Source organism: Chlorocebus sabaeus, chromosome 9 (genome assembly GCF_047675955.1).
Source record: "Chlorocebus sabaeus isolate Y175 chromosome 9, mChlSab1.0.hap1, whole genome shotgun sequence".
NCBI classification, from domain to species: domain Eukaryota; kingdom Metazoa; phylum Chordata; class Mammalia; order Primates; family Cercopithecidae; genus Chlorocebus; species Chlorocebus sabaeus.
Genome location: NC_132912.1, coordinates 45,881,203 through 45,898,600, shown reverse-complemented (window position 1 = coordinate 45,898,600; position 17,398 = coordinate 45,881,203). Strand labels below are relative to the sequence as shown.

General features: G+C 38.5%; 1 protein-coding gene across 1 annotated transcript; it reads left to right on the top strand.

Annotated features, from left to right (window-relative positions):
- The first annotated feature begins 217 nt into the window (after positions 1-217).
- Positions 218-11,540, top strand: LOC140712378 (putative inactive fatty acyl-CoA reductase 2-like protein). Its single transcript, XM_073018906.1, has 4 exons — positions 218-577; positions 3,120-3,187; positions 9,015-9,189; positions 11,318-11,540. Exons 1-4 carry the CDS (start codon positions 531-533, stop codon positions 11,493-11,495), a joined length of 468 nt encoding a protein of 155 aa, XP_072875007.1. The 5' UTR covers positions 218-530; the 3' UTR covers positions 11,496-11,540.
- The last annotated feature ends 5,858 nt before the right edge of the window (positions 11,541-17,398 follow it).

Below are 17,398 nucleotides of genomic sequence, written 5' to 3'. Positions count from 1 at the left end.
GGCGCCTGTAGTCCCAGCTACTCGGGAGGCTGAGGCAGGCGAATGGCGTGAACCCAGGAGGCGGAGCTTGCAGTGAGCGGAGATCACGCCACTGCACTCCAGCCTGGGCGACAGAGCAAGGTTCCATCAAAAAAGAAAAAACAAAAAGGAGAGGAGAGGCGAGGCGAGGCGGGGCGGGGCGGGGCGAGGCGAGGCGGGGCGGGGCGGGGCGGGGCGGGGCGGGGGGAGGGGAGGAACCGGCGCGCCATCCACGGCGTGTCCAGCTCCGGTCGCAGCAGCTGGGACCCACACCAGGCCATTCACGGGGGTGCCATAGGGCAGCTGCGTGCAGTGTTTGGGTAGCAGGACGCAGACGGCGGGGTCGCGGGGGCTTCGGGGTGTCCTCGGCCCCAGGCCGTCCAGCCCTGTGGACCGAATGAAGTCCCGCACGCCACGTGTTGAGGTAGTAGTGGGTGCCCCTCGTGCGGGGTCAGCCCTCCTGCAGGCGGTGCTCACGGTACGGGCTGGCGAAAGTGGAGACGGATGGCAGGATGGATTCACTTGGCCACATGGCCGGGAGCTGGGAAGACGCACACCGGTGAGTGGCTGCCCGGGTGGGCTGGTCGGGGCGCGGGCAGAGGGGCATGGTTCTGCCAAGGATTTTGCTTTGTTTATCGCAAGATGGGGTATTTCCTCCTTTCTGCAGTTTATAATTGCATGAATTAGTGCAGTGAATTGAGGATGCAGTAAAAATAATATCTTCAAAGATTATTAAATTCGTTATTATAAAACACATACGAGTTTACGTGTGTGTATGGAAAGCAGGTATACATCAAAAATTCTTAATGAATACAAGAAAGAGAACTACCAATATTGGAGCAAATTTTTCAAATACAAACATCAGTGAATATAGGCAAGGCCTTTTCTTTTATTATTATTACTATAAGTTCTAGGGTACATGTGTACAACGTGCAGGTTTGTTACATGGGTACACATGTGCCAGCAACGCCCTTTCAATAATGTCTTACAAGGAGAAACGTGGCTCCTCTAGGTAAACAGCCCTCAGTGAGCATCTCCCTGAAGTCCAGATGGATCCGGTAGAGCTGTGGGGTTCACAGCTCACACTGAGGCATTTAGGGCCTAAACGCCACTTTACTTTTTTGTACAGTGAGTAGGAAATCAGTGATCTAAATGAGTTTAAATCTTATTAGGGATTCGAACTGCGCTTCAGACTCTGTCTCTATTCCTCCCAGAGCTAGATTCAACATGAATTAAAATACAAATATAAAACAATGAATTATGATAGTGACAAAGACCTTCCTTCGAATTTCAGATTTTTCCAGCAGCCCCTTTCTTTCTGTTTCCCACCTGCCTTCAACTCTTTCTCCTAAAAAAGTTCAGTTGGGGTGAATGTTTGGTGACTTAGAACATCATTATTTTAACATGATCCCAAAGCGGTTTTCATTATATGCAAAGATGCATATTTATTTACATTTTTAAAAATGTTCTAAATTGGTTTCTTACGTCCAAAAGAAGGGGAGCTAGTTATAAGAAAAGAGAATTGAGTAAAGTAAGAAAGTGCTAATCATTTCAAATCAAAGTGGGAAACATGCAAAGCAGAAAGAATCAACTTCATAAACTCAACAAATTATTAATGTAAATAATTCCCAACTCCTGTATCTATATAATATTAGTGATCTGTGAGGTGGACTGAGATTCTGAATAAAAAGTAAATAATAAGGCCATTTTTCTAAGCCAAAAAAGTTTTTGTCTTATTAATTGTGGAATTTCACCAATTAATTTTTTTTCAAATAAAATTTCTTAAACTTTTAGTGCCTACTGTTGCTTGTGGGTTAATAAACCCTAGCAGAAAACAAAATCATCAAGGAAATGGTAAACATTAATGGGAAATTTGTGTAACTTTAATTCTTAACGTGTCTTATTAATTAATTTTTAAAATGTGAAGGTGTATTCTTGGTGTTTGGTAATTAACTAAGTTTATTAACCTCTCACAAATATGAGGAATTTTATTCCCTAAAGGAACGTGAGGAACACTAGTAGTTCAAGAAAATGCTGAAGGTGACCTTGGCTGAGAAGCTAGGATAGGCTGACGAAGTCAGACTTAGTGTAGGAACCTGGTAAGCGATGGATCGATGTTAGCTGTCTTCACTTATTGCACTAGTATAATCAGTTTGATGATACATACTTTAGCCCCAGCTGTTACTTAAGACCTGGTTTCACATTTTATGTTCTTTTTCCTGTGCAGGCTGGGAAAGGGTTTCTTCTGGCCATAAAAACTACTCCAATGGCTGTGGCAGACTAAATTCCAATTCCAGTTGATATAGCCATCAATCTCCCGCTAGCTGTAGGATGGTGTGCTGCAGTTCACAGGTGTGGATGCTCAAGTGGGCTTTCAAAGATTTCATGAGAGGGAGGGTTCATCTATTAGGCACATTTTCCAAATATAGGCATTTCATTGTATAAGACCCCAAATGTGAGAGGGTGTTCATTTCAATATTTTATAGAGTTCCTAATATGCCATCATATATATGTTGAGTTGTTTTCAAAATACAGTTTAGTACTTGGCTACTCACAAAGTAATAAAACATTTAAATCACTTAACCATAAAATTCTTGATAACCAAAAGGCTTTTCTTTCTATTGGTAGTTTAACATTCAGCTTTCTTTTTTAGGGCAAAGGAGATAGAACTGGATGAAATGAGAGAATATTTTTTTTTAATTGAACTCTGGTTAATGCCAAAAGTGTTCAATCACTATGTGTGGGGAAGTTTCCTGGTACAAAGGAAAAAAAGAAAAACAGGTTGTTCATACATTTGGCTGCGTTAGTAAGTGGTAAACAGAATTAAATTTTTCTTATGTGAACTCACACATATGTGCTTCATAATATGTCACTCCTATTTAACACATGTCTTTCACACACCCACGCACCCCCCCACACACAGCCTTTTGCTAGTCTTCTTCCAGTTTGCTTATTAACCCAAAGAAAGAAAAAAATACAGAAGCCTTCTTGCATAGGTTGCCTTAATCAGATGAATTATGGAAACAACTCTGTCTCCCTTATTTTTCTTTCATTAGTTTTCCATTCTGTTGTATTTATTTAATTTTTATTTCATTTTCCAGACCTAAGTCAATGTTAGTCTACCACTGTACATCTGGTAACCTCAATCCCTGCAATTGGGGCAAAATGGGTAAGTACTTTAGCCATGTATCTGCATAATTACTAGTGTCTGACACAGAGAAAAAATAGACAAAGTGTGTCATGGAGCTTAGAGCCTACATGGGGAGAAAGACAGAAAGTAAATAAAGAGACAAAATAATGAGAAATTGTAAATCTGTGGTAATTAACTAGAAGGTACTGTGGTTACCAAGGAAAGGAGTCATTGGGAACACATACATGATTGTAAGCAGTAGGGGGTCCATTGGTTATAAAGATTTTTAAAAACAGTGATGAAATAAAGCAAAAGTTGGCAGTTATAAAGAATCTCAGTGATAAAATGCTGAAATACTCCTCCCTGCTGGGGCAGTGGGTCCTGTACACACCCCTTCCCTTCTTGATACATCACTGAGAATGTGATGTGATCAGTGACCAATGAGATTTAGAAAAGTTGAGTGATCTTATTCCTTCCTGATTGCGTCTGTAATACTGATCATTAATTTATGCAACTTGCCTCTCTTGGGTGTGCGTTAACTACTCTACTAGTGATTTGTAAAAGTGAATAGGAATCACTATGGGAGAATAAAACAACATCCAGATTCCTTAGACCCTGGGACCAAGGTCTTGGGTGATGCTGAGGAAACTATATTTTTAATAAGCATCTAGATGATTCTTGATACTTGGGGAAATGCTCTTTGAGAAACCCTGTACTATACAAATGATTAATTTGTCTGAAGGTAAGGGATTTAATCTGTTCAATGTACAAAAACCATGGAAATCAATTTGAGTACAACTTAAACATCTAATGATGGTAGAAGATAAAAATAGGGAATTTTGCTATTCTGTAGGATTTCTTAGTACCTGCGAACACACCCCTTCTGTCCCTGTTACATAGATGACACTAGCTCTTCATATTCCAATGGGAAGCCGTGGTACCACACTGAGAGTTCTATTGCAGGACAGCTGGACACTGTGGCTCATTTATATATTGTGGCTTTGAATTGAAAAATGCTTTCCCAGGAATGAAAAATACCTGGCATGCATGTTTCCTCTACCTTTCTCACACCTATAGCAAACATTGTAGGCTGATATGACATTGGTTATCCCTGTGCCAAGGCTCTGTTCTGGATTCCCTTCTAACACAGCATTTCTGGAAGCTATTACTAATTAATTTGATGTTGCATTCAAATTAAACTCATTTGTGTTTCCTATCGGGGACTCTTAGGAGGGATAAAAATGCTTCCTACTAGGAGCAGTAGCCATGTTAACAGGAAGTTGAGCATATATAGTCTCAGGTGATATTACAAGGAGTGATAACTGGGTGGGTGAACATGGGCTATCTCTCCATAGAATTGCCTCCTTTAGTGTCCCTTAAGAAGAGTTTTTAATCTCCTGCATATAGGTCTTAAGCATCTTTTATCAGATTTATACCTAGGGCCTAGGTAATTGATACTTTTTTTTTTTTTTTTTTTTTTACTAATTTAAATGTCTTTTGTAAAAATATATTTTTTAATTGTTTGTGGATGATGTCAAATGCAATTGATTTTTGTATATTGACCTTATATTCAGCTATCTTGCTAAACTTATTGCTAGAAATTGTATAAAATTTCCTCTTGATTTCCTATGTAGACAGTTACTTAATCTGCAAAAATACCAGTATTATCCCCATTTTTTCAAGCCTTAGGTCTTTATTTTTCTTGTTGATGGCGCCATCTCGGCTCAATGCAAGCTCTGCCTCCTGGGTTCATTCACGCCATTCTCCTGCTTCAGCCTCCTGAGTAGCTGGGACTACAGGCGTCCGCCACCACACCTGGCTAATTTTTTGTATTTTTAGTAGAGACAGGGTTTCACCGTGTTAGCCAGGATGGTCTCGATCTCCTGATCTCATGATCCGCCTGCCTTGGCCTCTCAAAGTGTTGGGATTACAGGCGTGAGCCACCACGCCCAGCCTTCTTGTTGAACTTCTACTATAATGGTGAATACAAATGGCAATAGTGCATATTGTTGTCTTGCTGCTAATTTTAAGCAGAAGACTTCAAATATTAAACTCTCCTGCCATTTTTAGGATAAACCCAACTTGGTCATGCCGTGTTATCTTTTTTTATATTTTGTTTAATTCAATTTGCTAATCATATAGTTCCCTTGTTTTTTCTATTCTCTGAAAGTGCTTAATGGAGTGAAAGTGTAATAGTGGAGTAATCTGTTTCTCCAAAACTTGGGAAAAGCACCTTTAAATTATCTGGATTTATAATTTTTTGTGAGAACATTTTTTATTGCTTCAGTGTCTTTAATAGTTAAAGAGTTTTGCAGGCTTCATTTTCTGCTGGAATCAGTTTTAGTTATATTTGTCTCTTTTTCTAAGATTTTATCTGTTTTAAAATGTATTTACATTGTTTTCATATTATATTAATATTTTTGTCCTTCTGTTTTAATTCATAATATTTGTGTGTCTTATCTTTTCTTAGCTAGTCTCTAAAGGGTCTACTTTTTTTCTTTTTTTCAAAGGACCAACTTCTTCTGGCTTTATTGACTTCTCTTCTCTTCTCTTCTCTTCCCTTCTCTTCTCTTCCCTTCTCTTCTCTTCTCTTTTCTTCTCTTTCTTTTCTTTTTTGATGGAGTCTCACTCTTGTTGCCCAGGTTGGAGTACAATGGCATGATCTTGGCTCACCACAACCTTGCCTCCTGGGTTCAAGCAGTTCGCCTGCCTCAACCTCCTGAGTAGAGTAGCTGGGATTACAGACATGCGCCACCACGCCTGGCTAATTTTGTGTTTTTAGTAGAGATGGGGTTTCTCCATGTTGGTCAGGCTGGTCTCGAACTCCCGACCTCAGGTGATCCACCCACCTCGGTCTCCAAAAGTGCTGGGATTACAGGCATAAGCCACTGAGCCCAGCCTATTGACTCTTTATTATGCTGCTGTGTTTTCTGTTGCATAGATGTATTGCCTTATCTCTTTTTTCTCCTTCCTCCTGTTTTCTTTGATTTTGTTTTTCTTCTCTTTAACTTAGAAATATAGCCCACAAATATTCAGCTTGTCTAATACATGCATTCATGGCTTGTATTTCCCTCAAATGCCACTTTGGCTGTATCCCACACATTTTGTTGTATAATGTTTATGTTATCATTATTCTCTAATCCTTAAACAGTTTTCATTTGAATTTCTTCTTTGACCTACGAGGATGTAGAGTGCAGTTTTCAATTGCCAAATTACATTTTCTACATGTGCATGAGTTTCTACTTGTCCGTCAGAAAGATGGTAGCTTCATGGTTAAAAGTCTTGGGCTTTGGGATCTGATAGACTTGGATTCAAATCCTAGCTCATTCACTCACTCCTGTATTCATTAAATAGGCATTATTCTTGGTGCTGAGGATGTATCACTAAACAGAAATCCGTGCTCACATAGCTGTTATATGCTGGGATGCGTCCCACCATTCAGTAGACTCCACTGCTTATTAGTTGTATCAGTTTGAAAAAGTCTCTCAGTTTCTTCCTGTATATCAATTTTTTTATCTGTGAATGAGAATAATAATTATTCTATTCTAGGGAGCTCTTCGGAGAATGTAGGGAGATAAAGTGCTTCGTACAGTGGTTAGAACAGTGAACATTTTAGTAAACACCTGCGATCACCATATGGACAGCTTTCTCAGAAAGCCTTCCTAACCCAGCCCCACCCCTCCCCTTCCTGGCACCCAGACAGAGCTAGATGCTTCTTTTGTATTCCTCCAGAGCTTATTGTACTGGCCTCTAGCAGAATACTCAGGCAAAGTATTGTAATCATGAATTGTCCACATCTCCCACCAGATTGCCAATTCTTTAAAGACAAGGAATATGTCATACGTAATTTTTTTTTACCTCAGCATCTACCACAGTGCCTGGCAAGTGTTAAATGCTAAATAAATATATTTGAAATGACTAAAGGAAGGATTGACATAGATTTAGGAAAAGGAAAGTAATTGTATGTTGCTGAGATATTTATTCGTTCATTTAGTCAAAAACTGTTTAGTAGTCACTGAGTCAGCCGCTCTTTAAGGTACTGTATAAGTTCAAACAATGCACACAAAATTTCGTTCTAGTATTTAAATCTTAGGAGAAATATACATCAGATATGGTTGAGTGCAGAAAAATAAAGGAGATTAAAGAAGTAAATAGTGTTGTGGGAAGGCTGCTATTTGATATGTGATGGCCAAAGAAAGTCTCTCCGATAAGGTGTCTTCTTAGTAGAGACCTGAAATAAATGAGAGGGCAAATCAGAAGGACATGTGGATGAAATATTCCAAGTTGAAGAACCAGTAAGTGCTAAAGTTCTTTAATCATATTCAAGGACAGCAAGGAGGCCAGTATGGCCGCAGCAGAAGCACTGAGAGGGAGAGCGGTAAGAGATGAAGTCAGAGTGGTGGGCAGAGAGAGAGGGTGCAGAGAGTGCAAGGCCTTGCAGACCATGGCTTTGCCTCTAAATGAGAAGAGATTCCATTGAAGGGCTCTGAATGGAGAAGTTCCTGTGATATACTCTGAGTTACATTTTAGAAGAATCACTCTGGCGGCTACATGGAGGTCCGACTGGGGATACAGAGGTAGTGGCAGAGACCACTTCGGACAGTATTGCAACATTCCAGGCTACAGTAGTGGTTTTGATCAGAGAGATAGCAGGTGGAAATTATGATTCTGGGTGTTTTTCAAACAGAGAGCTGATAGATTTTGTTCAATTGTGTGTGGGTTGTTAAAGAGAAGAATCAAGGATAACCCCAAAGTTTTTGGCTGAACTACTAAACAAATTGAATTACCATTTGGTCAGAGGTAGAAGATTGGTGAAACAGCAAGTTTGTGTACGCATTGGGAAGGGGGTCATTAGTAGTGGGTGTATCAGGAGGCCCACTTTAGAGCTGTTAAATGTGAATGTCTATTACACCTCCAGTTGGAAATGTTGAACAAGTATATGGATATATAGATCAGAATGTCAGTGTGGAGATCAGAATCTCTTATGCTATCAACCTGTACATAACTTTTTAATTTACCACCATCTTTTTAAAGTATAAATCCCTATGGACCAGATGATTCTTGAGAATCTTCTCTGAAGAGGAGCTATATTTTTCAGATAGATTTTTAGCTGGCATTTTTAAAGTAAGGCAATAATCATATTACTGTAATAACTGACATCATAATTGAGTAATGAGCTTAGGCATATGCTTTGCAAAAACCTACATACCTTAAATAAAATTGAATTCAAATGAGTATCTTTTTGAAAGAACTACTGAATTCACAAATGTATGTAAAAAGTTCTTAATTAAGCTTACTCTATAAAAAGACACTATTATGAATAAAACCCTGGATAGCAGAGTGGACAACTGAGTCTGACATATTCCCAGAGAAATATTGAAAGTAAACTAACACAAGAAAATATTGCCTTTAGAATTTTTTAGTTAAACTTTTAATAAAGATTGAAATAAAATATTAAGAAACTTTCTAAATGGTTCTGAAAGTAATGGTCCAGTCAGGGAAATAAAGTTTCTAGCCTCTGCCTTGGGGCTTTCAGAATAGACTAGATAACCTTAGAATTAAATGCAGATTTATGTTTTTTCTGAACAGTACCCCCTTATATTGACTACATGCATTTCCCCAGGAATTTGTTTTAGAGTAGATGTTTCAAATAAAGGATCCAATTCTTAACCCATTCACATTGTTTCATTTTGCAGATAACCACTTGCTTAGCATAAAAATGTTTATATTGTTCTCAGAAATTGATTCTTGACTCTACACAGCAAATCCTTTGTCTTTATTGCTGTGACCCATTACAAATACCTTCCACTATGATGGTTTATATTCTCCTATTCTCCTCTAGCACTCTCTCTCTTTTTTTCCCCAGGATTCCAGGTCTTGCCAACCTTTGAAATTCCAATTCCATTTGAGAGAGCTTTTAGGAGGCCATATGCTGATTTCACCACCAGCAACTTCACAACCCAGTACTGGAATGCCATCAGCCACCAGGCCCCTGCGATCATCTATGACTTCTATCTGTGGCTTACTGGAAGGAAACTCAGGTGAGAAGCTGAGTCAATGGCTTTGAGAGTGTCACTGCATATGGGAGATTGAGGCCCCAAAGTCTTTAGTGCTTCCTTCAGCCAAGGATTAAAGGAGACGACTGAATCTGACCCATATATACAAATTGAACACACCTACTCTGAAAATCCAAAATCTGAAATTCTCCAAAATCCAAAATGTTCTGAGTGCTGACATGACGCCACAAGTGGAAAATTCCACACATCTTACCTCATGTGATGGGTCACAGTCAAAACACATTCAAAACTTAGTTTCATGCATAAAAGAATTTAAAATATTGTTTAAAGATTACCTTCAGGTTATATGTATATGGCTAAGTCTGTATGAAACGTAAATGATTTTTGTGTTTAGACGTGGGTCCCATTCCCAAGATAGCTCATTACATATAAGCAAATATTCCAAAATCTGAAAACAGTTGAAACTGAAAACACTTCTGACCCAAGCATTTCAGATAAAGGATACTCAGCCTGTATAAGTTTTGAACAAACAAAGCAGTCATAGTGAGAAGCCACAAAAGCCTCCTACATTAGAAATGCTCCAGCATAATAAAGGAAGGTAAATGTTAAAGAGCTTGCTTGATGAATTCAGCAAGTGATCATTCACCCAAAAAGAAAAGCAACTGAGGCTCTGTGACTAGGGTTTTTCAAATGGGTAGATCACCTTAAATATACAATAATGATGGCAACCTCACTTACTGGGAGCTTACTCATGGGGCTAAGGAGGATGCGTGATGATCCCATTTTTATTGTCAAAGCTACTGAAGGAAGATATCCTCATCAACCCAATTTTACAAATGGAGAAATAGAAGCTAAGGGAAGAATCTGAAGTAGTCTCAAAGGAAGTGACAGGAAGGATGTGGAGAAAGCAGAGTGTCAAAGTCAGTATTCAGGACCAGATTTACTGCCACCTAGAGATGAAGAAATTAGAGGGAACACAGTGTGCTGATGCTACGTCAGCTGTCACCACCTGGCTGTGTGACATAGGACATATTCTTTCTCTGTCTCACTTGAATAATAATATGTGTCAGAGGAGACATTATTGTAATTGCCTAAAGCAATTCTTGTGATCAAGAATCAGAAGCATGAACAGTATTGCCCTCTGTGTTAGCCCCTTTATGAGGGAGGAAGTTGTCTTCAGCATGTTGAATTGTCATCTTTATTAGCAGTGCAAATGACTAAAACTTAGCCAATGTAGAGTTTATCCAAATTTTTTCAGACCTCACTTGGAGCTCATAACTCAGTTCTTGAGCAAAGGGAAAAGAAAACATTGTGATTATGGGGAAAATATTTGTGTGGGACTTATTAAGTAAAGATAGGAAAAGAAGAACACCCGAATATTATAGGCAGAAATGCTAAAGGTTTTAAAATGTGTCAGGATTGGAAGGAGGCCTGGATAAAGAACAAAGTTCAGTTAGGAAAGAGAAACACGGAAGGAAGAGACACAATAAAAGTCATTATGTATTCTGCGAGAAGTCAGACAATAAGATTTGTGGGAAATGGGTTGGTTTGTTGTATGGTATGTATTTTAGCAATAATCTTTATGGCAGAGAAAGCTAAAATCCTTAGCTTGTGTGAATGATCACTTGCTGAATTCCTCAAGGTAGGCATGGTGAAGGAGGGTGTAGAGGAGACACAGGTACAGTGAACTGACCTAGATATAAAGCCTTAGTATATACTCAGCTAGAAATAGTGATTCTGAGGACATACTGTGACATGATTATGTCATTATGTGTATGGTAGTGATGGGGATGATAGAAGGAAGAACTGATGGCATATTTTCACTCCCCCTCAAAATCAGTTAAATATTGGGACACTAACTATCCAGGTCTAGAAGAGTCACACGCCATAGCCATGGTATGGCGCATCATTCATCTTGCTTTCTTTGAGAATAAGAAGATCAGTAAATAGTCCAGAAGTGGGAAGCTTTGTCCAGGCCTGTGTGTGAACCCAATGTTTTGTTTAGAAATAGAACAAGTAAGTTCACTGCTATAGCATAACACAAAATTTGCTTAAGTGGTGATCAGCAAATCCTTGAATGCTGCTTAATGTGACAAAGTTGGTAAAATCTTTTGTGCAACACTCTTATTCCCTGAATGTTTTGCTGTGCCAGGGCCTGTGCATGCCAGACAAGTCCAAGCCAGCTCAAAGAACAACCAGCCACCTCTGCCACCTGCCACCTCTGCAAACTGCCACTTCCTGCTGGCAGGATTTGTTTTGCATCCTGTGAAGAGCCAAGGAGGCATCAGGGCATAAGTCTACTCACTTATATCTGTTTGTCTGGAATGTAACCCATGTTTGTTTGTACAATAAATAAAATTGATCTTGAATGAAAACTGAGTGGTCCTTGTCGTTGATCTTTGAACCCAAATTAACCTTTTGGTCATGCCTAGTCTAAGAGAAAGGAGATATTCTTATCAATAAATACAGAGCCCAGCTATGTCAGTGAAGATCTCAAGTGCACAGATAGTAGTATAGGGAAGAGTCAGAGGCCAAAAAGACAGGGATGGCAGACATTGAACAGAGGAGAGTGTGGTGTTTGCCTTTGCATCAACTGAGATTATGGAATGACACCTGAGGCTTGGGGACAGCACCTGCAAGATACCAATAAAGCATTCTAAGAACATCTGTGAAGTGAAAAAATTTGAATTACTGTTGTTCTTGTGGTTATGATTGTATTTATGGTTGTTACTTCATTCATATTAATCACCTATGTGCCCAAGTGTAATCATGGAGTTAGATTTTTCCCAGACTTTTTTTATTAGACTCAAGAATTCCCATAGATAAAGGCAATATCACTATCCTATTTATACATTTCTTCTCTCAGTTCTGCAGAGCCAAAACGTAGAGTCCAATATTTTAGATAAGTTATGCAATAAGGGTTGGTTTGGATTATCTAACTGGTACACGAGGCCCAGTGTGCTAGTTTACTCCAGAGGAAATTGGCACCTGTATATAATTGTAGTTAGGTTGATCCCTTGATATCAGAAAAGTTTCTGCTATGCAGTCCTTTTTGGTGATTTCTTAATATATATCCTCATTTTAGACAGTACTAGTGGCATAGATGTACTTGGCAGCAGAATATTGCAGATGGTAAACCTTGAGTCTATGTTTTAGTAGCAAGAGCCTTTGGAGTCTTGTGCTTCCCTTGTAGGCATCTTCTTAACATCTACATTCTATCTTTTGTCTACTATTGTTACTGCTACTCTTTCCATAGAAATTCTAATTTTCATTTGGGATATACATTTTTGTTATTTGTAAGCTCCCCCTTCTTTTTCATTTTTTCACCCCATTTTCAGACTGTTCTAAAATCAGAAAGGAAATTCTCCTTCATGAGCATGTATATATTTTTGGCTCTTGGAACTTGAGATGGTGCAAGTAAGTACAAGCACATTTTCCAGATAAGGCATGTGAAGTGATTTACGTTTCATAATATGATCATTTCTGATTGACCTTATGTATTATGACCAGCCATAGAGATGGCTGTAAAGAATAACAACATCAAACAATGTGAAGTTGTTCATTGCATGTATATCAGAACATTGCCGAGATAAAGCCAGATGGAGTCATTAATTTCACCAGCTAGTTATTTCCTTGCTGCAGTACCAAAGATTGTCATTTTTGAATTAAAGCCTCTGGTTTTTCTAACTCATCTTTCATTGTTGATCATGGCAAGTGAATAATTAATGAATGTATATGTTTAGGTTATGAGGAATTTAAAACACATCCTAAGAATTGTAATGTTGATTGCTTTTAAATGTTGTAATGGTTTTGAGTCTGCTAATGATTCCTTAATTACATACTTGCTTTTCTTAGAAAATCAACTCATTTCATTATTAGTGATTAATTTTCTCTTAAATATTTAATTTAATATTTTAATAAGTCACTATGCCTGGGATTCCATTAGATATTTGAAAAGATTAATTTAGTTTTTTTACCCAGGTAACATATACAATGGCTCAAGATGTGTGTTGTTTGATCTCACAATTGAAAAAAATACACATTAAGCACCGTGGAAATCCCAACAACTTCGGCAAGGAAGAGTATTTGTTTGATAGTTTCTTTGCTTGATAAATATGTGGACTAAATTAAATGGAATATCTTAATTCAGGTTTTGCTTCATGAGACTGATTAAGTGAACGTAGGCCTAGTGCTTTGAAAATTGGCCTATTGTAGAAGATTGATATTCTAATAGCCTAAAGAGAAACCATTTCTTATAAAATATATATATTTTGGAAAATGTGGTATTTCTCAGAAAACTGCTGAAATGAATTATTTATCTTTCCATCTTTATCTTTAATTCTATTACTTTCAAAGATCTAAAGCTTTCACTTGAAAATTAGGCTTTTGGAAAAAAAGACATTGAAACTAGTATTATATTTCATTGAGGTAATGAATATGAAGATTCATTTGCATAATCTTGTGATTTTTTTTAAGTGAAAAATATTTATTAAGATCATAGGAATCTGATACAATTATAATGAATCATTGAGACAAGACATCTTTCCCAATAAGAATATGATGGTCTAATACAGATTGAAAATATATAAAGCAAAAACTATTAGAACTGTAAGAAAATAACAAAAAATTTAGTGATTTTCATATACTAGTCATTTTTTTCTCAGATCAATTAAATAATAATTATGAATAGAGGATTTGAATACATTTACTTATATGATTTAATTAATAGTTAATAAGCTTTTTTCTCTCTAAACCTAAGAATATATATATATATATATATTTATTATACTTTAACTTCTAGGGTACATGTGCACAATGTGCAGGTTTCTTTCATGTGTACACATGTGCCATATTGGTGTGCTGCACACATTAACTCGTCATTTACATTAGGTATATCTCCTAATGCTATCCCTATCCCCTACCCCCTCCCCACAATAGGACCCAGTATGTGATGTTCCCCTTCCTGTGTCCAAGTGATCTCATTGTTCAATTCCCACCTATGAGTGAGAACATGTGGTATTTGGTTTTCTGTTCTTGCGATAGTTTGCTGAGAATGATGGTTGCCAGCTGCATCCATGTCCCTACAAAGGACATGAACTCATCCTTTTTTTATTATTATTATACTTTAAGTTCTAGGGTACATGTGCACAATGTGCAGGTTTGTTACATATGTATACATGTGCCATGTTGGTGTGCTGCATCCATTAATTCATCATTTACATTAGGTATATCTCCTAATGCTATCCCACAAAAGATCCCATGATCCACACAGACATTTGAACTGGCAGAGGGCACTGCCAGGAGAGTAGGGAGAGGCGGAGCTCAAACATGCATGGAGCCCAAAAGGTTTCATGCATGAGGCAGCTGCAGCTAAATACAGGAATAGGCACCCATTCCTCAAGGCTCTCCATCTTTCTCTGCATGACTCTAGTCCCTGCTGACAGCTGGACCAGGAGAGAGCAGGGCTGCCTTTCCTGAGGGTCTGAAGTGCATCTGATCTGTACAGCCCCTTTTCTGCCGGGGCCTTCCCCAGTTGATGTCTGGATGCTCCCTCAAGGGTGTACACATAGCACAGCCTCCACTGTACCACCTGAGTGTTTTTCTGGCAGACCAAAAGCAGTTTTCCTGCTCCAGCACAGCTTATCCCTGAGGTACAAGAGGATACAGCTACAAGACCTGTCCCAGCTTCCCAGAGTTTGAGCACAGTTAAGGGGTATTGAGCTCATAACTGTGGCCTGAGCTCAAGTTGGGGTGGCACTCCTACTCTCAGAACACTGAGAAGAGTGAGGCACAGGAAAAAACAAATAACTCTATCAAAAAGTGGGCAAAGGATATGAACAGACACTTCTCAAAAGAAGACATTTATGCAGCCAACAGACACATGAAAAAATGCTCCTCATCACTTGAATCAGAGAAATGCAAATCAAAACCACAATGAGATATCATCTCACACCAGTTAGAATGGCGATCATTCAAAAGTCAGGAAACAACAGGTGCTGGAGAGAGTGTGGAGAAATAGGAACACTTTTACACTGTTGGTGGGACTGTAAACTGGTTCAACCATTGTAGAAGACAGTGTGGCAATTCCTCAAGGATCTAGAACTAGAAATACCATTTGACCCAGCCATCCCATTACTGGGTATATACCCAAAGGATTATAAATCATGCTGCCATAAAGACACATGCACATGTATGTTTATTACGGCACTATTCACAATAGCAAAGACTTGTAACCAACCCAAATGTCCATCAACGACAGACTGGATTAAGAAAATGTGGCACATATACACCATGGGATACTATGCAGCCATAAAAAAGGATGAGTTTGTGTCCTTTGTAGGGACATGGATGCAGCTGGAAACCATCATTCTCAGCAAACTATAGCGAGAACAGAAAACCAAACACCGCATGTTCTCACTCATAGGTGGGACTTGAACAATGAGATCACTTGGGCACAGAAAGGAAAATATCACACACCAGGGCCTATTGTGGGGTAGGGGGAGGGGAGAGGGATAGCATTAGGAAACATACCTAATGTAAATGACGAATTAATGGGTACAGCACCCCAACATGGCACATGTATACATATGTAACAAATCTACATGTTGTGCACGTGTATCCTAGAACATAAAGTATAATTTTAAAAAAACACACACACATCTTGGCTGGAATACCATAAGCAGTGAGTTTTATCTCAACAACAGTAGAAAAGCAAACAGATACAGAGTAAGCAGGAAAAAAATAGAGAACTTAGAGGACTCCATATGTTAACTCTATAGTTGTGAGTTTTAAAAATAATAACCATTTAAGCCCTAAATTTTCCTGATGTAATTTTGCCTTTTTATTTTAAAATGTCCAAAAGAAGCATCATACTATGTAGCCATGAGGAGTCCAAGAAACCTAGCATATCTGAATGTTTGAGAATCCTATTCTGTTTCTTTTTTTTTTTTTTTTTTAATTTATTTATTATTATTAAACTTCAAGTTGTAGGGTACATGTGCACAACGTGCAGGTTTGCTACATATGTATACTTGTGCCATGTTGGCGTGCTGCACCCATCACCTCGTCATTTACATCAGGTATAACTCCCAATGCAATCCCTCCCCCCTCCCCCCTCCCCATGATAGGCCCCGGTGTGTGATGTTCCCCTTCCCGAGTCCAAGTGATCTCATTGTTCAGTTCCCGCCTATGAGTGAGAACATGCGGTGTTTGGTTTTCTGTTCTTGTGATAGTTTGCTGAGAATGATGGTTTCCAGCTGCATCCATGTCCCTACAAAGGACACAAACTCATCCTTTTTTATGGCTGCATAGTATCCCATGGTGTATATGTGCCACATTTTCTTAATCCAATCTGTCACTGATGGACATTTGGGTTGATTCCAACTCTTTGCTATTGTGAATAGTGCTGCAATAAACATACGTGTGCATGTGTCTTTATAGCAGCATAATTTATAATCCTTTGGGTATATACCTAGTAATGGGATGGCTGGGTCATATGGTACATCTAGTTCTAGATCCTTGAGGAATCGCCATACTGTTTTCCATAATGGTTGAACTAGTTTACAATCCCACCAACAGTGTAAAAGTGTTCCTATTTCTCCACATCCTATCCAGCACCTGTTGTTTCCTGACTTTTGAATGATCGCCATTCTAACTGGTGTGAGATGGTATCTCATTGTGGTTTTGATTTGCATTTCTCTGATGGCCAGTGATGATGAGCATTTTTTCATGTGTCTGTTGGCTGTATGAATGTCTTCTTTTGAGAAATGTCTGTTCATATCCTTTGCCCACTTTTTGATGGGATTGTTTGTTTTTTTCTTGTAAATTTGTTTGAGTTCTTTGTAGGTTCTGGATATTAGCCCTTTGTCAGATGAGTAGATTGCAAAAATTTTCTCCCATTCTGTAGGTTGCCTGTTCACTCTGATGGTAGTTTCTTTTGCTGTGCAGAAGCTCTTTAGTTTAATGAGATCCCATTTGTCAATTTTGGCTTTTGCTGCCGTTGCTTTTGGTGTTTTAGACATGAAGTCTTTGCCCATGCCTATGTCCTGAATGGTACTACCTAGGTTTTCCTCTAGGATTTTTATGGTATTAGGTCTAACATTTAAGTCTCTAATCCATCTTGAATTAATTTAATAAATGGTGCTGGGAAAATTGACTAGCCATAAGTAGAAAGCTGAAACTGGATCCTTTCCTTACTCTCTATTCTGTTTCTTATTAATATCTAGAGAGCAAA

What these genes read in the sequence shown, in the direction of transcription:
- LOC140712378 (XM_073018906.1), top strand. Translation starts at nt 531, where the DNA reads ATGGATTCACTTGGCCACATGGCCGGGAGCTGGGAAGACGCACACCG. An exon ending in AGCTGGGAAGACGCACACCG is followed by an intron (nt 578 to 3,119) that starts GTGAGTGGCTGC and finishes TTCATTTTCCAG; the next exon opens with ACCTAAGTCAATGTTAGTCT. An exon ending in CTGCAATTGGGGCAAAATGG is followed by an intron (nt 3,188 to 9,014) that starts GTAAGTACTTTA and finishes TTTTTTCCCCAG; the next exon opens with GATTCCAGGTCTTGCCAACC.